A 23714-nucleotide genomic window follows, 5' to 3' on the forward strand; every position below is an offset into this window, starting at 1 on the left:
CAACTCTGAATGTATTCGTCAGAAAGAAGATCATATAGGATGGCTTGAGGGTGAGTAAATTGTGGAATAATTTTCATTTTTGGGGGAACTAACCCTTTAAGTGACCGTAAACATTTGAGAAGGAAAACACCCGTGCATCAGTGTATTGGATCTGTGCATTAGCTCTTAAAGTGACAGCAGCCTAATGAACCTGCTGCTGTCTGTCTCTTTAATGTTAATCAAACAACAAAAAACAAAGAGAAATTCACTCACTGAATAACTTTTATAGATTTCATAAGAATCAAAGTTTATTTAATTCATACAGTGAAGACTAAGCAGTTTTAATTTTACATTTGAGTATTCAATTTCTGTTTTGTACATCAATATTGTGCAGCCCTACTAAATACTAGTATTTACAAACAATACTGAGAATTAGTGATGTGACCAACCGGCCAAAACTAAGGGTGCGTCTCAATCAGCTCCCTAGTTCAGCAGTCAGTCCACTGATCAGGACGTCGCCCATTTTAAGGGCTGTATCAATCGCAAAATCCTTCTAGTGCAGCGAAACGTTCGCTCCCTAAAAAGTCCCACAATGCACCATGAAAACCAAGGAGCATCAATGCTAACTGCGAACCAACTCAATACACATCATGACGAGATAGATGTTTTGAAAAAACAAACTGTTATTTAATTATATTTCAGAATAAACACGTCGCTAAATAGGCAGTGAACATAATCTAGCGAACCTTTATAATTAATTTACACCTAAAATGTTGCAGTTATGTAACAATCAAAGTATGTATCATAATGTATTAAATAACATTAAAAAAGCATCAGAAAAATATCAGTTCTGCTGTTGGTAGTGGCGCTGTACAATAAGGACATTGTCTGATTGTCACATCACCATCAGTGTCCCAATGTGTAGTGATCAAGGGTCTTTAACAATGTCCAAAATTTGTGTACACGATTTGTGACTGATTCACGACCTAGGGAGCTGATTGAGACGCACCCTAAGTATTAAGTACTAAACGCACACTACATTGTGTATGTCATTGAATGGTTCCTCAAATGAGAAGGTGTGTTATTACTCTACTAAGTGGTTCTTTTTACTAACCATCTATTGACCTCCCACAACCCTGGGAAACATGCTAAAAACATTAAATAATATTTAATATACTAATATAATATAAAAGGCGTTCAAAGTCTGTGCTGAGGCGAGTGCTTCCAGTCGGCCGGCGGATGTAGGTTAGTCGAGTAATCCCTGAGGTTCAGATGTTAGTAGGTTAAGCTGCATTGACTGTGTGTGTGTGTGTGTTTGTGTGTGTTACATCAAGAATTCATGTGACAAGGAAAGCCCATAATGTCCAATTGACTACCTGCACACCCACTTAAAATACATGACTGCAGCTCTTATGAATTTATAGTGAAAAATTAATGCAATTAAGAAAAAAAGGTCAATACTGAGGTTTCACCTGGTTTTGGGGTATTTATGATAATTCCATACATCAATTATCCCATAACCGTGTTGCATTAGTTAAAAAACAGGCTGAGGGAAAAGCAATGTGACCCTTACAAAACTGTATTGTGGTAATACCATAGTATAGTGATGCAATCAAATAATACCAAGATATTTGCTATAATACAAGTCCAAAAACCATAGTATTACCATAGTATCACAATTACAAAAAGGTACTACTGTGTTTTTGGACATGGACCAATGCATTCTTGGAGTGCCATTTAAATAAACTACATTGGTGATACTATCACTATACCATGGTACTGCCACAGCACTTTTTGAGAGATCCAACAAAACATGGTATTACCATAGTATTTGTGTTAAACGTAAAAGTACAGTAGAGCACTATGGTAAATCACTACAGTAAATCTTTGATGTGGAAACGTACGATATGACGCGTGGCAGCAGCGGCTGCTCGTGAGATTTAATCGTGTAACCATGGAAACCGCTACAATATATCAGCGTGTCCAGCGATCTTAAGATTAATAGTTACTCTTATTTGCTGCCGGTTTATTGCGAGCCAATAAAATAAGACAGAATCTTACCTTTACCGCTGAATTAATACTCCTTGTGACTGGATATACGCGTAACTATGTTGTCAAATGATATTCCGCGAAAATATCACGCAGAGCAGCGGCTGAAGTCGCGATGAATCAGTTTATCGGCGGTTATTCGCGGGAAGCGCTGCAATCCACCGTCTTCCCGGACGCCATGACTGAACTGATCCCGAACTGAATTCATACAATAAAACACCGCCTCCAGCCTCCAACACCCGCACTACAGCCTCATGGGGCGCTGTGATGGGAACAGCGACACCTGGCGGGGGACTCAAACTTTACCTGATCAACCGCGGGTTTGTTCAAAGTTATCCGGTCTTTAGTAATGTTCTCAAAACTATTAGCACGAAAACTTTGTATATCGTTCATTTCTTTCCTGAGGGATTTAGTTGGACGTTCATCAGCTAACGTACTTGTTTCAGAACGTTCATAAGTAACGTTCCCATAATGTCTGCAAAATGATAACATTAAATGTTCCCTTAACGTTCGTATAATCGTGAGAAAACGTTTTTAAAACATCTTTAAAAAACTGTAGCACATCAAAAAGAATTCAGATCTTTCAGGAACATAAAATCCTGTTTATAGTCTTATAAAGAACTGTGATGAGTAACAGCGCCACCAAGCTGTGGAAGCAACACTTCCAGTCCAAAAAATATCAAGTATTACTACAGTAATTTTATGCAATACACCGAGATCTTTTAATAAGAAATTATTAAAGAGATTAGGGGTCACACTTTATATTAGGTGTATTTAATTACTATGTACTTAAAGCAAAAAAAGGTTACAAGTAAGGTTAGGGTCAGGATTAGTGATATAGGTTGGTTTAAGGATGGGTTTTAAAAGGGAAGATGAGGGTTAATAGTGTAACTATTACAAAAATTACAGATGATAACATGCAGGTAATTGTAAAAAGTACAACGTAAAACATGTACATGAGTGCATTGTATCAAAACATTAATTTAAATGTTTTGACATAGTAGTTAAAGCCGTCCAATATAAAGTGGGACCGGATTAGGATTATTAGGATATTTCAGTAAATGTATAAATTCCCAACACATTGCTCCCAGACAGGACTATTTTTTTTTTTCCAAATTGCTGTCAAAATACTATAGACACTACCGTAATTATAAAGTGATCATTTAAAGGTGCCCTAGAACTTTTTTTAAAAAGATGTAATATAAGTCTAAGGTGTCCCCTGAATGTGTCTGTGAAGTTTTAGCTCAAAATACCCCATAGATTTTTTTTAATACATTTTTTTAACTGCCTATTTTGGGGCATCATTATAAATGAGCTGATTCAGGGCTACTGGCCCTTTAATTCTCGTGCTCCACGCCCACGGAGCTCGCGCTTGCCTTGAACAGTACATAAACAAAGTTTACACAGCTAATATAACCCTCAAATGGATCTTTACAAAGTGTTCGTCATGCATGCGGCATGCATGCGTCGGATTATGTGAGTATTGTATACTGTTATATTGTTTACATTTGATTTCGAATGAATTTGAGGCTGTGCTCCGTGGCTAACGGCTAATGCTACACTGTTGGAGAGATTTATAAAGAATGAAGTTGTGTTTATGCATTATACAGACTACAAGTGTTTAATAATGAAAATAGCGACGGCTCTTGTCTCCATGAATACAGTAATAACCGATGGTAACTTTAACCACATTTAACATTACATTAGCAACATGATCATGCTAACGAAACATTTAAAAAGACAATTTCCAAATATCACTAAAAATACCATGGATCATGTCCGTTATTATTGCACCATCTGCCATTTTTCACTGTTGTTCTTGCTTGCTTACCTAGTCTGTTGATTCACCTTTGCAGATCCAGACGTTACTGGCTGCCCTTGTCTAATGCCTTTCATAATGTTGGGAACATGGGCTGGCATATACAAATATTGGGGGCGTACACCCCGACAAAAGTTAACAGGATTCACCCAGTAGCATCTTATTTGATCCCATTAATATTCCAAATAGAATCCTGTGCACAATATTTTTGGATAGAACTTTATCTGTTAAATTAAATGATAGAGTTTTAAGGTGTCAAATCCCAGTATTGGACAAAAGTTGCACAAGTAGGCAACACACAAGTTTTATATTGAGTTATGCACTTTTGAAAACTACATACACACCGATATAGACTGCTGGTGATATAACTAATCTTTTCTTTTTAAGACGCTCCTTACCTATTTATCTCTAGTTCCTGCTGTAAAACCATAAAAGAATGTAAACAGCTTCTAGTTTCTGCTTTAAAGAATTGCACCTTGTAAACTATGGTTAAAAACATGCATTCAGTGAGAAAACCTACTGCACCAAACATCTACAGTGATTAACAGTAGATTTCCAGATCAGAGTATTGCAAGAGATTTAAATGAATTGAATGCGAATAAGCAAACTGGATTCCTTTACATATTGACAGACAGCAAATGAAACACTGACACAGAGTTCATCATGTCTTGCAGCTTTAATACTGAAAGTGTTGTAAAATGATGAACCAGGATAGATTGCATATCATACAAATGTTCCATGTGACCATCAATAAGCCAACTGGCTTCAGACCTGTGCATTTCCTTCATATCAGAAGCCCTGAACCCAGAGTCCCGGTTTTCCTATGTTGTTTATTTCAATGCATGGATTAAGAGAGCCGATGACACACTGTCAGCTGTAACAGACATCATCAGCAAAACGCGGAGCAAACCGATGCCCATCTCTCCCAAACATCACCTCCGGTCCTCTGGACCGGCGTAGAAAGAGAAAACAAAAACATGAAAGAGAAAACAAAAAGTCGACGATATGACCGCTGAATCATCGCTCTATTGCATTCGAGCTCAACCAACACGAGTCCATTTCAGTCCGATCCGTCTCGGAGAAAAGAGCCGGACTGACCCTTAAATCAGCTTCGGCTAGGATCGACAGACACACGAGTTGTGACAAAACAACTATAACTGATCTCGTAAGGGAGAAAAGCACAATTTCTACACCAGAAATTCTTAAAGAACTACTATGGATGACGGTTAGTTTCATTTCATACCCCTAATCCCCCCCACATCCACTCAAGATGAGGGTTTCTGAAGCCGTTGGCCCTTTTTGAAGTGAGACACACGCACTCGCTGGACCCTCGGCCCGGTTGTTGTTGTTGAAGACTTTGAGATAGCAGGTCCATAAGGCTCAGAGGCCCAACACAGACTCAAGTCACATGACGATTCTTTGCTCAAAATAGGGAAAGGGCCAAAAATCTAGATGCGGAATTCCAGGTGCAAAGTTTTTTTTTTTTAATCCTCAGTAGATGGGCTGTTTTACAGGGTTAAGGCTTCGCTCGTTCACTCAGGCCGAGTTCAGGAGATCCTGGATGGCCTTCTGCTGCGTCTCATTGAGTGCGGATACACACTGCGTCCAGAGGCCTCCAGAAACCTAAAAAACATTAAGCACAGTCACACATTTGACTCTGAAAAACCATGCAAATTCTGCTTGGGTCAACCTAGAGGCAAAAAAAAAAAAAAAAAGTTAAGCTTGACTAGGATATTCATGTAAATTTGATTTTAAAGGGATAGTTCACCCAAAAGTGAAAATTATCCCATAATTTACTCACCCTCAAGCCATCCTAGATGTATATGACTATCTTCTTTCAGACGAACATAAGAGTTATAATTAAAAATAACCTGGCTCTTCCAAGTTTTATAATGGGAGTGAATGGTACAAGATTTTGAAGCCCAAGAGGCACATCCATTCATCCATCATAAAAGTAATCCATACTACTCCAGGGGGTTAATAAAAGCATTCTGAAGTGATGCATTTTTGTAGGAAAAATATCTATATTTATAATTTGTCATCGCTAGCTTCCGGTAGAAGGGCGACCTCTGACCCGACGTATGACATTCGTGACCACCAGCGTTTTGTTTTGCTCCATCCTGTGCACTTCCACGTTCGTCAATTCTCACCTGAGCTTACACTATACCAGTAACATGCTTCAGGTAAGAGGTCACCCTTCTGCCAGAACTCGACTTTCTCGTGAACATGCAGATGGACGTTAAACAGTCATATACACCTAGGATGTCTTGAGGGGGAGTAATTATGGGATAATTTTCATTTTTGGGTGAACTAACCCTTTAAAAGTGACCCTTTTTAGACCATTTCAGAGCAGAGGAACAATAATGAAGTAAGAATTCTGAAAATATTTTAAAACAAATACAGTTATATAATACACAAAAGATCTAACAAGCAAATACATTAGAGTATAAAGAACAAGGATAAGCAATTTGATTGCATTAAAGCAAACAGCATTTATCTACATGACTAGGGTGACTAAAATCAACCATCATTACATGCTGAAAATACATTAAATGGTTAAACATTTTACAATATTTGCATGTCTAAATTTGAATGTCAACTTGTATTATAATTCAGAATATGGTAGATTATATTTTACTATATCTTTAAAGAAAAAGATTCAGAATGGAGGAAACCATGATATTGAACAGTCTCTGCTTCATTTCTCTCAAATATTTAGTCTATGAACACAGGGGAAAAAAAAATAATTATATATATATATATATATATATATATATATATATATATATATATATATATATATATATATATATATATATATATATATATATATATATATATATATATATATATATATATATATATCATATTGCTTATCCTGTGCTGAAAATTTTAGCAAAAATATAATAATATAATTAATAAATAATTTTGCAATTCTGCATCAAAGATTTCTGGTGCTAATCTTTAATAAAGCAGTTTGTTCATATTAAATAACATGAAACTCACTTGTACTTGACGAATAACATTGGCCAATCGTTTGCTACAGCCGTCTTCACCTTTAATCGATTCATTGGCAACACCATCAGCAATTATGGAGAAAATCTTGGGAAGGTTTGTATTATCAGGTCCAAGAACAATGGGATTGTTACTGTGGAAGAAAACGGACATTAAACTCAAACTGCAAATCCGCATCCAAAACTCCCAGAGTTCACATCAGGCAACAGACACTCACCTTTCAATAAGGTCACAGAGATAGTTAAATGTGTGAACAGCTTCCTCTTTATCCTCGTTGAGTGGCAGCCAGGACAGCCAATGAGGGAGGATTTCATTGACGTTGACGCACTCTGGGCGGTACTTCATGACTTTGGCCACAGCAGAGATGCAGTTCTCTGTGGCGTTGACATTTTCTTTAGCTCTGGAGTCCGCAGACTGGATCACACCCACAAGCAGCGGGACAGCCTCTGAAAGAACAATGACAACATGTATAATGCCCTATGATGTCCACGAAACAGAAAAGGAATTTGGGGCGGGGGGGGGAATTGCTTCATACAGCCCTAAAAGTGTAATGTGCTCAAATTAAACTGGAAACCTTTGGAAAGAAATGGGGAGGGGCACTTTGAGGAAAAAATAAAACTGACTTAATAGGGCGCTAAAATGTATAATTTATCATCAACTAAAGCAACAAAAGGACATCCCACCTGTGAAGGCAGGCCTGTAGTTTTCTCCTCCAAACTGAGCCATGACGCCAACACCGTAAGCGGCCGCCTGTCTCACCTCCGGGCTGGTGTCACAGAGCGACTGCATCATGGGCCGCAGGAAGTACTCAGCATATTTGAAGGATGATGGGCTGCAGTGTTCAACAATGTCATCGAATATGCAAAGACCCCACTGTCTGTCTGCCCAGGGTCTATGCGGACACTGTGAGAAACAACACGAGGAGAACGTTTATAACAAGCCGAGTTCAACTGGAGCTCTGAATGCTGCTGAACAAGTTCACTTACGATCAGATTGACAATGAGCTGCAGCAGTTGCTCGAACCACGGAAGAACCTTCTCTCTGTAACTGCTGAAGATCGAGTGCAGGATGTCCGACACCTTGGTCAGGATGTAAACATCATTCTCATCCTGAAACACAAGAGCTTTAATACGAGTGCAAACAAACATTCAAAACCTCAGTGAAACACATGTTAGATGAGCAGCTCACCTCATCTTGTAAAGTCTCCTCGACCTGCTCGTCATAGTCTTCATCTTGTCGTTTGGCTGCAGAGAAGAGATACAATTGGCAAATGTATACAGAACCACTATCAAATTGGCCCCTTCGCTTGTAAAAATTCAGCAATCAAACTGGCCATGAAAAATCTTGATCGGTGCATCGTGCGCAACTCACCTTGTCTGACCTCCTGGTTTTTAAAGTGCTCCTCTAGTTTGCCTTTCAAAATACCACCCAGCTCCTCAAAGTGTTCATTGTTCAGGCACCCATCTCCCATCAGCTCGATGCACTAAGAATGACGACATTCAATTAGAATAGCCAGAACAGTTAGCATTTTCAATTCATACAGTACTCCACTGAACAGTTCTGGTGGATGCAGACTGCAGAATAAACACTGACCTAGTTTACAAATATGAATTACCTTAGCAAACGAGTGCATGATTTCTGACAGCACGTCCGAGTCGGGTTCGGTGCCGATGGATTTGATGAGGGCGTCACACATGAAGTGCCACATCTGGGTGAGGTATTCTGGGCCTCTGACGCGAGCGCACTCCAGCAGCAGAGGCATGGACTCAGCGGCCGCCACTCGCACACGTCAAGACAGAGTTAAGGATGCTAACAGTCTCCGGTGCATGAATAAAACACTTCTGAAATAGTACAGCAAAGACCATAATTTATGTAAATCAGGAGGAGTGGATAAAAGAACTGCTTATGTACAATGCTAAAATGATCAAACGCTAAACAGCATTAATAAAAAGTAAAGCTAGAATAAATTTTTCTTCTTTAAAAGCAGATGCTCTCTTCATTCTTTTGATATAGACCACTTAAATAGGCTGATATTTGAGATTATCAGTTATAAAACTCAAATACACATTTTTAATTTAGATTTTTGGAAGTGAATCAGTGTAGGTCAGGTGTAAAATTGTGCATTTCTTATTTGCGAATGCTAAACTGCATTTCAAACAGTCTAAAAGCATTGTAAACCTCTAGATATCAGCAAGGGCTGACCATTAAACTGCAAAATATACTGAAGATAAGTCATTAGTCTCATGAAGGATATCATCATGAAAGTAGAACTTGAGCAGAGGGACCATCAGCTTGACGACTTGCTCCGTATATTCAACGAAACCTTCCTTCAGCTCTTTAGCATAACACACCTGAGGAAAAACAGCAACAGAGACAAAATTAAACCTTTCAAGTAATTCAAAGGAACATTTTCACTATTATGTGCCAATAATTTGGTTAGGCGTAAAATTGTAGGGCTGGGAATCGAGGCTTTGGGAATTCAGTGGTTCTGCATGTTGAACTTGTCCAAAATGTAGGCTACTGACAAATATTGAGTAGTCTATAGTGGACAAGTTTCCTGCATTATAGTTTTGCACTCAAAGCACACAATACAAACACTGATGCACAAATGCGGATGTTCTCCATGTCTAAAATCTCTTTGAAAAAATAAAAAGTCTTATAACCATCATTTACATGGTGTAAATAGCTTGTACACAACAGAAACATTTTAGCGCTGCTCAGACTACATGAGGCAATGTGCATGACTTGAGTGTTTCTCACTTTCATTTTAAATAAAATGCTGAAGTTAACTTTTCTACAAGCCATTTTTGATGATTCTAAAAGAAAGTGCAGAGAGCCTAATGTTGCCATCTTCCATGAGCATCTGACTGACAAACTGCATGCTTTTATTTCAGTGTTAATGTTGTGGTTATTTCAGCGTATAGTTTGCTTCGTACATTATGGGCAATGGCATAAAGTTAACTTCATTAAACTGAACAGTGCACATGCATTTTAGACATTATGTTCTTGCTCCATCCATGCGATAAATGCATGTCCTTTAAATGAGCATTTTTAGGGTATTTACTGCTGGGCTAGGGGCTATTTCAAGCACTGCCAAAATTACAATTTAAAATAAATTAGAACTATAGAAACATGTACAAATAAAGCTTCATAGTACTACCAAAAAAAAAAAAAAAAAAAAAAAAAAAAAAAAAAAAAAAAAAAAAAAGTCGGTCAGAGTCGGCATTCTGACGTAAAACACTGAAGCAATGCAATGTCTACAGCGTAGACAAAATTGAATAAAGCCGTTATTTTCTTGTTTTGTTATTGCGCACAAAAAGTATTCTTGTCGCTTCATACCATTAAGGTTGAACCACGGTGGTCTTTACTACTTTTCTGGACCTTGAACGTGGCAATTATGTTGCTTTCAATGGGGGATAAAAATAAACCCTCTCGAATTTCATCAAGTTTCTTAATTTGTGTTTCGAAGATGAACAAAAGGTCTTACGGGTGTGGAACGACATGAGGGTGAGTAGTGACAAATTTAATTTTTGGGTGAATTAACCCTTTAAAGTTTGACAATAAGAGTTCATTTATATTGCATGTCTGGGTGATCTGCCATCTCACCAGCATCTGGCATGCCGTGGCTTTCTCCTCCAGTCCTGCGGTCTTGATGCCAAAACTCTGCTGGTCTCCAAGATTTACAAACTCCCAACCATCATCTTCAGACATGTTCTCCATGTCCTGAGCTGAGAGAGCCAGATGAAAAAGGTGTTACTAACACCCATATGAATCCATAAGAGTCAATGTTAAATTACTAAGCTAACACTATTACAATATCATAATATTAAGGGAAAGTCTGAATATGCAGCCAGTGCAGACAGCTCATTTGAACTAGGAACAGAACTCTTACTATCAAGGAGAGCCACTTCAGGTTTGATGGATGCAGTCTTCATCAGCGGACCCATCACCACAGGCAGGTACTGCTGAAACTCCTTCCCCAGGATCTTACACATGCGCGCCCATGCCGAGATCATGTAGGAGATCTGGAAGCACAAGAGAAGAGCTCAAAAAAAAAAAAAAAAAAAATAAGAGAAACTAGTTTTGGAATCAGTCTCCATGATTTGCTTGGATGGTTTTTACTGACCTGTGGGTCATCATCCTCTAGGTCATTGAAATCAGTTTGTGTCTTCAGAAGGAGCTGCATCACAGCTGAAGCATCCGGCATGAACTACAGGAGCAAGCAAACAACAAAAGGGTTGGATGGACAAAAATCAGGTGTTTGTGGCATAAACGATAGGATTAAATGAGATTTATTCACTTGTCAAAGTTGCATAAGTAAAATAAAATATTAATTCAAAAAAAAAAATTAGTTTAATTTTAAAATAAATTGAGATCAAAGTAAACATTTAGTTAAAAAAAAAAAAATTAAAACAAACTAAAATAAAGATAAAACAAAAAGATCAAAAGTAAAATAAGTGAAAAGAATAATAAAGATCAAAATAAGGAAAAAATATTGATTTTAATCTATTAACGCAAGGGTTAATAGATTAAAAATCAAACTAAAATACTGATAACTAGATAAAGAAAAAAAAAAGAAAGAAAATAGATTAAGTAAAATAAAAAGATTAAAATCAAATATTTGAATCTTCCCCCCCCCCCTTCCTTTAACGCTATGCCAGCTGCTGTAAGGCTTTTCTAAAAACCTTAAGACCTCTTTTAAAAGTATCAACAGAATAAACAAAGTTTCTCAAAAGGGGTTAAAGTATTACAGTCCCCAAATATTTAAATAAAATGGATAGATCAAAAAGATAACTATAAAAGAAAATGGTTTAAATCAAAATCATTTAGTTGATTTTTTTTTTTTTTTTTTTATTAAATAAAAAAATAAAGGACCTTTAGGAAGTTTACAATAAATCAAAATTGTTTTCCATGATCTGTCCCTCTAAAGACACACCTTCTCTTTGCCCACAGCCAGGCCGATCAGGCTGATGCACTCGATGGTCTTTCCTCTGAGCAGGCGGAGCTCCTTCTGAACAGCGTTCTCTACGATGTGTTTGAGTGAGGGCATGAACAGGTCATAGTAGGGCACAAACTTCTCCTCTGCAGTATCAGCCACTGATGCGATGGAAGTCACAACCTGCTCCAGAACCAGTTTGGTGCCTTTCTGAATCAGCTGGAAGGAAAAAAAAAAAAAAAAAAAAAAAAAAAAAAAAAAAAAAAAAAAAAAATCCAACATTAAGGAATGAAGTCACCACAAACCTGATTCACTGTGAACCAATGGTGTCAAACACTGCACGCAGGAGAAGTATTCACACTATCAAACCATTTGTGATCACACAACTCAACACCTCTTAACATCTGAATTGAGGGTCAACTGAATTTCAATTTAGCAAACTTACTGAAATGAAACGGCATTCATTTCTGAATTGAAATTTAACTGACCCCAACCCAGATCAAACTAAATCTCACCACGTTAGCTTTGTGCACCTAACAGAAGAGAAAACAGATGAAGAAACTGCAGTTTCCACAAGACAATAGGAGAGTTAAACTCATTAAAGGAGCAGCTTGGGATGCAAACTCCCTTTAACCAATCCAATAAATGAAATTAAACGGATAAGAGACAGGGCTGCACCTCCTGGAGTTTGGCGACCATGATGACGTGCAGGTGCTGGACGAGGCTGTCCAAATAGGGGATGAGCAGGGTTTTGGGACAGTCCTCAGTGAAGTTAATGAGGGCGGCAGCTGCGTGGGCCTGGACGCGAGGGTTCGTCTGATCCTCCATGGTCTGCAAGAGTGCCGAGATCACCTACACGAGGCAGCAATGATAAATGTGACTGGAGAGGTACACAATGAGGAACCCAAATTCTTTAAAAAGGGATAGGTCTCTCAAACAGGGCTGTTAAAATAAATTCAATACAGGTCACTAGGGGTGTGACGAGATCTCGTGTCACGAGATCTCGCGAGACTAAAGTGTGACGAGATTTCTCGTCGAGGCGAAAAGTAGTCTCGTGATGTTGCCATGACAGAGTGTTAGGATGATTAGGAAAGAATATGCCACCGCTACGTTTACATTACGCCTCCACTGTCCTTTTGCTTTGTGTTTAAATAAAAAAAACATTTAATTAAGTTGGATAACGGTTGCCGCCGCTCCATATTCACAGAGTACGCGCGATCGCTGAAAGTGAAAGTAAACGCGCGCGCGCATTCAAACGCGATTTCAATACGCCGCATTTTGAAAGCGTCTCCCTGATGAATGCAAATATCTCTCAATATGAAAGCTATTTTAGGCTGGGCAGTGTAGTTGTAACCATCTCTTAGCTCTGTATCAAAGAAAAAGTTGGTCTTATTTGCACTTTGAATATTGAGAGAGTGCGATTATGGTTTCAACTTGTAAAGTGTTAGCATAAAAATGAATAACAGTTTTCTCTTAATCTTATTATGCACAAACAGTAAGGTTTCATTTGTTAACATTAGTTAATGCACTGTGAACTATCATCAACTAACAATGAATGACTATTTTATTAACTAACATAAACAAAGATTAATAAATACTGTAGCAAATATATTGCTCATTGTTAGTTGATGTTGATAAATAATATGACCTTAATGTTAATAAATGAGACCTGTAAAGTGTTACCATTTTTATTTTTTATTTCTATGATCAGTTTGTGGAAAGGAGTTCAGTTAGGAGGTCAAATGTTGTAGAAGCTCATAAATCATGTACAGTAAGATCTGAAGAGACTGAAATCATACAAAAGAGAAGTCAGTCAGTTGAGTTAGTGGCAAAACCTTTTACAGTGCTTGAGTATTGTTGTCTTTTACTGCATATGATAATTCATACTCAGAAAGTAGAACTGAATGACATTCATTATAAGATGATTAGTTAAAACATTTCAAATACACCTGCAGAATATTTTTTCTAGTCATGTATTTCGCCATTGAGGATTTCTTAAAAATAGTGTGTAAAATCTTGTCTCGTCTCGTCTCGTCTCGTGAACTCAATCTCGAGTCTCGTCTCGTCTCGTGAGATACCTGTCTCGTCACACCCCTACAGGTCACTGAAAAGAGCATGAGTTCAATACTGCCATTCAAATAAAATGTTTAAGATACAAATTATTTAAATAATGATAAAAGTAGTTCTAATAATTTTAAAATCAATATTATATTTATAACCAATAATAAAAACTATTGATTATTTTTAATCAATATTTTAATTGATTATTAATAATAAAACAATTAGTGGTTATAGTAGTGAAAATGTTATTGCAACATTGTTTTTATATTATTAAAACAATTAAAAAAAAAATGTTAAAAATAAAATCATTAGTGGTTATAGTAGTAATTTTTTTTAATGCAACATCCGTTTTATTACTATTAATATAAAAAATGTTTCAGCTTAACATTAATATTAAAATGAACGTTTCATTATTAGTTAATAGTAACTGATTTAAATTACAATTGATGATATCAACAGTAGTTCTAATTTAAAATTACTATACAAATAAGTCAAATTTAACTAATTAACAAAGAGCAAAAAAAAACAAAAAAAAAAAAAAAAAAAAAAAAAGCCAATACTTTGTCATGGAATTTCTTCTGGAAGGTGGGGGCGAAGTCTGTGGCCATCTGTCCAATAGCGTTGCAGGCAGCGTAACGAACCCTGGGGTGCTGAGGGGTTTGGAATGAGGCGTTTAGCGTCTGTACTTGCTTGTTCAATCTCAAATGAAGTGGTGTGATTTATGGGCCATAAAAGAGTTCTCTTACAGGATCCTGACAGAAGAGCAAAACGAAGCTGACGATCTCACTCAGAATGGCCTCCATCTGTTGGTGACAGCCCTCGCCGATAGCAGACAGCGCCATCAGGCCAGCGTGCCTGTACTTCCAATCAGCTGCATGAAAACAAGTCAGTTCACATGATGCATTTATAGAAATATTACGATTTTTGTTCATAGAGAATGCATCTACTCACGGTTCTGCAACATCTGCATGATGTGCTGTTTGATCATGGGAAGGACGATCTTTCCTCCGAGGCCACAGGCAATCCTGTCCAAAGCACTCTCACCCGCCACCGCATTACTGAAAACGAGAAAATTACATTTATAAAGACCTATAAATAAGCATTGACAGGCATTTCCAAGCAATAACACTACACTCCATTATAGAGATCAAACGAGCAAGCTTCCCAAGTAAACCATTTTCAGTAATGGGAAATTACTAGTATGCAAATCACCCAGTGCTCCACTGTGGTCAATTGTTGTGTATTGGGTTAAATATTTTGTATGAGCATAAAACTGACTGCTGCTTATGATGCAAACATTAATCTCACCTGTCAAAATCATCATCTTCTAGTTCATCGGCCATTGCCCACTCCTCATCCTCCTCCAGATCCACCATCATACTCAACATCTGTGGTACTGAAACATTCACAAGAAATGCTGTTGAACTTCACAGCAGAAAACCTGCTATTTGGCACTCAGTGGTCAAGCATTACACAACTGCAAGCAATTAGCAGTGTTAGAAGGTAACTAATTAGCAAATTGACTTTCATCTGAAGTGTGACAATAGTTCTGCCATTTTTGAAATGCAGTATTTTACTATATTTTATTTTAATAATAATAATTTTTATTATTATATTATAAAAAAAAGTAATAATTCGTAATTTTAAGTTGTAATAATTTAAATCGATTTTACAATTTAAATCAATTTTATATCAAATCAATATATTTATACATTTTTTATAACCATAATAATAAAACTTGTCATTAAAAATATATTCTAACTACTATCATTAAATAATAATACTATAGTAGTTGTAAATTAATTCCATGTATTTCTACATTAATCATTTTTACAGTTATAATCAAAATAAAGACTAGTATTAATATATATTACAGTAGTTGTAAATGAAATGAATATATTTATATATTTTATTATAATTATAAATCATCAATATCATAAAATTTTGTTTATCATCATTAATAATAATAATCCTTAAAGTTACACATTAATTTGCCAGCTATGGCACACGGTAGATTTTACCTTGACAAGTTGCAGTAGATTCAACTATGGTAATTAGCATTGTAATATGTTGCAACATGTTAAACATCTCTTACCACTCTGAGCAACGATGTTGGTGTGTTTTCTCAGCATGGCAGCAGCGGTTTCAGACAGTGTAACGATGACTTCCAGAGCCAGCTGACGCTGCATGTTTGTGAGGTTGGTGTCTGCACACAGCTGGAGTTAAGAGAAGAGGAAAAATGCAATTTAAATGGACTATAATGAACATTAATTCTACATTTGTTACAATTATCTACATTAAGGAAAGAGTTCTAAAAGTGCAGTGGGACAGTTTTAGCCTCAAGCTCAACATGCTTTGCACATCCATGAAAAAATAAAAAATAAAAAAAATAAAAAATAAAAAAAAAATGTTCCTGCAACCGGGCTGTGGAAGATGCATGAAATTGGCAACTTCCAAGCATTAAATCGCAGAGATGAATATGTGCCTGTCAAATAAAACCTCAAGGATCAGCACAGACAAGCCGTCTCAAGGAACCACCAGGCACATCTGAAGAGGTTATAAACATTGTTCATTTAGTGGTTAATGAATAATAAAAAAAAAAAAAATAAAAAAAAACCTACTGGTCAAGATAAAATATAACTGGTTTACATATTGGCTTACCTTTAGGCTCAGTTGGAGAGTGGCTTCCAGGTTTGGTCTTAAATATTTGGGGGCTGTGTCTGCAATTTCCACCAACGACTTCAGCACAGAGTCATCACCACGGTAACAGGATTCATTCACCGCCTGATTAGGGAAAGAAAATTATTTTAGTACACTTTTTTGCAGGGATCAACACTAAGGATATTTTTCCTAATGGTTCAGATTGGTACTTGTCCTGACAATTTTTACTGGCCCCACTATTAAAAAAAAAAAAAAAAAAAAAAAAAAGTTGTTTTGACCCATATAACCTTGTACTCTAGATCTTAAGTGTCGTAAGAACCTTATTTAAATAATGCACGGATCCAATATATTGATATCGGATTTTCTCCCAAATGTTTACGTTCACTAAAGACATAACCGACTGCATTCACAAGCATACTCACTGAAATTGCATTGACAACTTTGTGTATTTGCGGAAGATGCGAAAGAACTCAATTCAGGCGTTTCAAATTCTTTCACGTCTCGCACTTGAATGGTTTAAAAAAAAAAAAAAAAAAAAAAAAATTAAAAAAATTAAAAAAAAAAAAAATCACTTAAATGTTTAAATGGGCAAGTCTTGATCATTTGATAAACTTCATCGAATGTCCTGAGCATCTTTTCACACATCAGGCAGTCCTTACTGTTAGTCAAAACTGTGTTCAACAACTTTGATTTTATGCTTCAATTTACCACAAAGCATCAACAAAAACAATGATCAATACAAGGGTGCATTAAATTAAGTAATGGTGACTAGACAAGTGTTAATATGTATGCCGCCCTCCAGTTTAAACTTGGCAAAAGGACCCAATCAAAAGCATATAGAAGCGGGAACTAACAAGCAAGCCTTGAGTCATAAAACATCAACCAAAGTGACTGAAAGCCCATATTCCGTAGCATTTGGCACAGAGCAGAAGTTCGAGTGGTTAGGAGCTCATCACCTGTAGGATGCCAGGAAGAAGGTCTGAGAAGTGTTTCAACAAGGCTGTGTTTCCCTCATTGGACAGGATGAAGGACGCAGCTGCACGGGCAGCCAGGGTTCGAATCTGAAAGAAAAATAAGGTTTAAGATTACAGGGTTTCTGCAAAGTTCTTAAAATCAAATTTAAGACTCAAGACCCACACACAAAAAAAAAAAAAAAAAAAAAAAAAAAAAAAAAACAGTATGTTCATTCAGGACAAACTCAATCTCAAGTCACATTTGTCAGAATTTTAATTTTGGCTGATGCACGCATTCAACTGCAAATCAGGGTAACTACAAGTTTAACACAAGCAAAACATTTTTTATTCAGTATATACACTGATATTTATACACATTTTAGGTCGATTATTATACACAAATTAACCTACAGACATTTGTTGAATTAAATGCCAGATAGAATGTGTACCAAATACCAATAATCAGAAAAAGAAAAAAGAAAAATTGACGCATAATGCGAGACTTAATTGTAAACAAGCCAAAACACAGAGGGACTCTTAATTTGAAATGTCTTAGCTTTACCACTGCTGGCTGCACATTCAAAAAGATGGAGATAAAATGATCTTACAGTCATCTAAAACATATTACAATATAAACACCATAAAATAAAGTACCATTTTATCTACAGTAGATCAAAAGCAATTGCTAGCCTGTAGAGAGCACAACAGTTTTGAATTTGAATGTGCAGTGCTCCTTCAACTCAATCATCAGCTTTTGAAGTTTAATGATCAGATGTGTTATAAAATTTAAGATAATACTTTATGACCTTAAAAATCAACCTGAATTTAAGATTTAAGGGCCAGTGGGAATCCTGATTTAGTCACTCTGTGCCACTTATGAACGTGTGTAAAAAGGAAGCTAAGCATAAGAAACTGACCTGCGGGTTGTCCTGATCCTGCATACACTGAACCAACATGCGCTTGATCACTTCCAGGTAATGCTGCTGCTGATTGCCAAAGATACCTGGGAAGTTCCTGTTTGAGGAGGAAACAAAGGTTTCAAAAAGAGAAATTCAACCGTACTTTTACAGCATAAACTGATTTTACTCAACTATAGTTGCTTATAGCAACTAAACTGATTCAGAATAAAAGTTTACTCACCAGAAAATGTGCAGCGCGGCTTCTCTGAGACCGACGTCCTGAGAGTTGACCGAATCGAACAGGAACTTGAGGATCTCTGGCCACTGATTGTTGCCATCATCATCTAGGGATAAAAACAGAAGGCATCAGTTCATCTCTACTCCACTCGGTGTGGCCAAACCAAGCTATGGGCCAATCAAAAGGCAACTAACCAATGAGATTGCGAGCGAGCTCCGCGGCAATATCGCAGACCTTCTTGCGGATGTTAGAGGAACTGTCGGACTGGATTCCAGTGAGCAGCTCTGTCTTGATGGCCGTCTGCATGTCAATGGTCAGGCTGGGATAGACCTCCTCGAAAGACGAGGACAGTAGGCGCCGCAGCAGCACGGCTGCCATTTGCTTAACCTGTGGAAACGCATTTGAGCTTTAGAAACCATTTCTGTAATTAATCAACCTGCACTGAGAGGGACTTGCTTTGTAAGTAAAGCCAGTTTCCCATCCAGGTGGAGATTCGGTCTACAATAAGCCTCTAAAGAGCATCTTGGGACATAATTTGATGTAAAAACTAGGGCTGCCCCCTAATAGTCAACTAAACGACAAATTTTAGTCAAATCTTAGTCGACAAATTTTATTAGTTGGTTAGTCACAAAAAACAAAAAAAAAAACCCTGCAGTCTGTGCGGGACAGATCGTTAACAGCAGTTCCTTGTGATAATTATAGTATGATGGGTAGGGAAATCCAAACGTTCGCCTAACATCCATTGACCTCAAATATGGCTTATCATTTGAAACATTAGTAGCAACTTTACATAGCCACTCCCTCTAATGTTAACAGATAAATGTGCGCTATTATTAGCCGCGTATCCAAGTGAAGAGTGGATACTTGGATGTCTTATGACAAGACATGGAGGTGCCGGTGCGATCACTAGCATTTTTTCCTGCCAAATAGCGGACACTTAACTCATTTTTGGTCATACAGCTAAGAGTAACATCATTCAAAACTGTAAACTCCTTTTATTTGTGTAAATCACAACAACAAAACGTTGTGGTTTTCTAAAAAAGAAAACAAGATGCGTCACAATGCATGTTACCAGGTTTGGAAGTATCCTTAAAATAGGTACAGGTTATTTTGTTGTATGTGTATAAATTATATGCTACATTAGCTAATGGCTTTATTTTACGATTAGATTTGGTGGGTTTTTTTGTTTTTTGTTTTTTTAAGAAAAGCCTTTCTAGGGACCTGAGATGCAAATTAGCTCATGCTATACTCTCGATGTGCAACATTTTCCAACTGTCTACTAGAATGTCTTTTTGTACGGCCCCTATTCAAATAAACTCAAAATAAATGTGCTCTGTTGTCTCAATCTCTGTGAACTGGAAAAATTAACTGAACATCAGCATATAGGCTACTTGTCTCTAAGATATTGAAAGTTGATTCAGAAAGCACTAGTTTATTAATAAATAACTTGATTGTCTCCTAAATTTAGCATTATGGGAACACGGTTGAGCAATTTGCATTCAGGATCAGAACGGTTTCACAAAGTGGCCATAGAAAGTCACATTAAATGGTTAAGTTACCTACTTAGATCAAGAAAACTCTGAGAACAAAAAGGTGCATGAGGACTTCAAGTAGACCGTCGCACTCTAGTTTCACAGATCTATAAATATCGGAGGTCAGAAGAGCGAAATGAGACAGTAGGTGAAGAGGACATAAAAGAGAACAATTAAACACAGGCAAGAAATGGGGAAGGGTCTTCTGAGTAAGAGCATGAGATTGTCATCTTGACATTTGGGTGGTTAAAAATAGTTAAAGATGTTCAACTGGTGAGCTTTACACAAATGAAATGTCACTTTTAACTCAGGGTTCTCTTGTTCTGCGCCTCACTGTTTGCACTTACAGAGTTAAACATTAACATAAAATTTGTAATTCATTGTCTATAAATGATGATTCAGCCCTAGTGTGCACCTCTGAGATGACTACTAATTTGTTGCAATTTTTGGTTATCGTTTAAAAAAAAAACTCAATGTGATGATACATTAATATTACCATTGTGATCATTGTTACCAAATAGAAAAAAATAGTAATTAAGAAAAACATACGTAAAATTACAATACTAATATTTATGTTTATTATTAATGTTTTATCTTAATGTCTTTAGTGATGTGTTTCACTCTGAAACACGCAGTGAATATTTTAATTAAATCTCAGTCTTTAAACGATTAATCATGCAGCACTACTACAACAACCACAAATTGTGAAAATGCTGGGTTAAAAAGAGGTTTATCCAAGCTTAAGTGTGCTGTGAAAGCCTATCTGCTCTCGTAAGGCCAAAACCCCTATAACACAAGCTTTGGACCAGTGCAGGTTAGTCTGAATAAGTTGCGAGTATCATCTTGAGCAATCAGTTGTTCCAGGAATTGAATTCTACACTGATGTAAACAAGGTCTAGTCTGAACAACACCAGAGTCTCCATTTAACCTCGCCCACTCACGGTCAGCACAATGCTGTTACTTGACTACTTACAACGCCTCTGAATACGAGACAACGGCACACCATCTGACCCTGAGAGAGGAGGTATGAGGCATAATGGACAGTGTAAACAAAGCACTTTCTGCCATTTATACACTTTAAAGTTGCTGAATATTCTAAAAGGATGCCTGGAAAAAAAAATAAAAAAAAATACAGCACTGATGACAGTAAACAGACTCTCATGTACCTCCTCGGCAGCGGATGCATCACGGATGGCCTGCAGTAAAAATGTGATCTTCGTCTGACCGGGGATGGTGTCATACGCTTCCTACAAGGGCAAAAGGGAACAGTTACTGGATGGTTGCAGAGCTGAGCACCATGACAGTATATAGAAATTGTAATTTACGAGACTTCAAAAGGCTTATTTTACTCAAAAAAGGTTTGCAGCTTTAATAACACCACAAGTTTGTTGCAGGAAGAGGAAAAAGAACTTGGTGAACCTCTTAAGATGTGTTAATTTTGCATGAGTCAAACAGATTCTTGGAGTCAGTTCACAAGTGACAAATGGACGTGGTTATGCGCAGCATGTCTGGAATGAACAGTGCAATAGGAATTTGCACACAGATGTAATGTAATGTAATCAAAAGGAAGTCACACACACCTTTATTCCTGCTGCAAACACTAAAGCTTTTAGACTGCAAACATTTCCAATCTCATATGAGGGTCAGAAACACATAAGAGTGACATCACAGCTGATTTATGGGGGCCAGTTGGCCCTTGTCATACAGTGAGCTTCTGAGTCAGTTTCCGCTCAGCATTAGAGGCATGCTGGTCATGTATTGTCTGTGCTAAAGGAAAGTGCTGACCGATGGCAGAGATGAGCGATAAGACCCAATGACCCATCCTGATCCATATGAGCTCGGTTTGAACTCTCCACGCGGCGGCTTTAGCACAGATAAAGAAGCTCATAACAAAAGACTAGTCCAGCATGTGCCAATGGGGGCCGAGCTGTGGGGGAAATTCGAATTTGCCGCGAAAAACGCTGCACCAGCGTTCCAGATTCGAAAATAGATTTATAAGTCGTTAGAAGTGTGTATTTAAAATAACGAAAAACGTTACATCAACACGGTTAAATACACATCCATGACCCAAATCCAAGGTGTTTCCATTACATGAGTGTATGAATGGGCATCTTTTGTGATAAGCTCACCTCATCGCGTGAAGATGGGTGTAAAGTTACGGATTAAGGAGTGAAATACAAGCCTATGCACAATAGCGACGATAAAGAGTTTTTAAATATTCATTATTCTTCTTAGAAAGGCAGTTTGATTATCGCGTTGCTTGTCGAGGGTGGAGGTAAAGTCAAGTAGAATGTATGTAAAGATTGTTTGTTTGTCCGGTCACCTACTTTGACCGACAGCTTTCGAAATGTAGACGTAAATGTGACTCGTTTAGCTCTAAAACCCTCACAGAACTGACATTTAACGACCAGTTTGAGCAACTCAAGCTGATCTGAACGACACCTGTGCTCGGTTAGCAGCGTCACAGCAACAGCAGCTCGAATAATGACGCAAAAACAGTGAAGCGGATGTTTAGCTAAGGAAGAAACATTCATCAATAAGGCGTTTGTAAACCGATACGGAACACAAAATGGTATAAAACAATGTTTGTAACGTTTTGAATGTTAGTTAGGCCACGTTGATACGCAACGCGCGACAGTGCTATCCGATTCACAAACGATTCGTCTAGTTGAGCCGATTCCCTTAAACGATTCGATCGAACAGATTCGCCAAGGGTTTGGCTGATTTCGAAATGTACTTTTTGTATTACGTCTGCAATGTCTTTATATGACAGTATTAGTATTAGACAATTAGTAAAATGTATGCAGTTTCTTATTCAGCCTTTGTAGTAAAAAAAAAAAAAAAAAAAAAAAAAAAAAAAAAAAAAAACACCCCACAACACGAGGAGTGAAACCCAAGTAGAAATAATAGACTTTTTAAACAATAAATTATTAAACATCACTGATGAAAAACAATAACAATTGGGTCAATATATTTGCAACCCTCCAGTCAAAATTAAATTGAAGTTACCAACTAAGTTACATTTCCAACCATATTAGGAATAAATAAAAGGTAGTTTAATCAAAATAAGAAAAAATAAATACCGCAAATATACTCCATCGAAAAAATATTCATATATACCCGGAAATAAAGTTATATACCCAAAAAACAAAGAGCTACACGTCGAACAATCCTGTGTGATGACTCGAAAGAATTGATTAGTTTGTCTCTAGAGTCGGCTCGTTGAAGCGAATCGACTCTCTGAAGTGAATCGGAGCCGCATAGCAGCAGCGCGCGCTTCACACATGTGCTGGGCCAGAGCGAGGCTGAGGGGCCCGCGCTAAAACTGCGAACCGAGCTCGAGAAAAATACGTTACATTTCCCTTCATACATCCACAAGAAATGGTCCCGAAACGACTTTCATACCTCTGATTGCTTCCTGACGGTGTTGTCAGGGCTCATCAGGTTGCTCAGTAAGAGGTAGAACTGCTGCTGCTCCGCCATCGCTGCTGGATTCAGAAAGAGAGACGAGCGAATGAAAGCCGGCAGGGGAAGCGACCTCTGACACCGGACGGTATGAATGGATGGACGCG

At 37.4% G+C, this 23714-nt stretch overlaps 2 protein-coding genes and 1 non-coding gene across 3 annotated transcripts in view; all 3 read right to left on the minus strand.

Annotated features, from left to right (window-relative positions):
• farp1 (FERM, RhoGEF (ARHGEF) and pleckstrin domain protein 1 (chondrocyte-derived)) overlaps positions 1–2269 on the minus strand; it is a 97811-nt gene extending 95542 nt beyond the window's left edge. Inside the window, exon 1 of the mRNA XM_048197910.1 lies at positions 2041–2269. The gene's annotated coding sequence lies outside the window, so the exon portion shown is untranslated. The remainder of the gene's footprint in view (positions 1–2040) is intronic.
• Positions 2270–4504: 2235 nt separating this feature from the next.
• Positions 4505–23705, minus strand: kpnb3 (karyopherin (importin) beta 3). The gene is made up of 26 exons (XM_048197913.1): positions 23548–23705; positions 21309–21389; positions 18805–18997; positions 18614–18716; positions 18391–18487; positions 17477–17581; positions 16521–16643; positions 15955–16075; positions 15168–15255; positions 14811–14917; positions 14606–14730; positions 14420–14509; positions 12477–12650; positions 11799–12017; positions 10989–11072; positions 10755–10887; positions 10469–10590; positions 9117–9213; positions 8478–8650; positions 8234–8345; positions 8051–8106; positions 7849–7971; positions 7546–7765; positions 7080–7308; positions 6854–6995; positions 4505–5470 (listed from the first exon to the last, which is right to left on the minus strand). Exons 1-26 carry the CDS (start codon positions 23623–23625, stop codon positions 5384–5386), a joined length of 3282 nt encoding a protein of 1093 aa, XP_048053870.1. The 5' UTR covers positions 23626–23705; the 3' UTR covers positions 4505–5383.
• LOC125273186 lies at positions 16265–16402 on the minus strand. The gene has a single exon (XR_007186009.1). It is a non-coding gene; the product is annotated as a small nucleolar RNA SNORA84 (small nucleolar RNA).
• Positions 23706–23714: the final 9 nt, after the last annotated feature.

Source organism: Megalobrama amblycephala, linkage group LG7 (assembly GCF_018812025.1).
Source record: "Megalobrama amblycephala isolate DHTTF-2021 linkage group LG7, ASM1881202v1, whole genome shotgun sequence".
NCBI lineage: Eukaryota > Metazoa > Chordata > Actinopteri > Cypriniformes > Xenocyprididae > Megalobrama > Megalobrama amblycephala.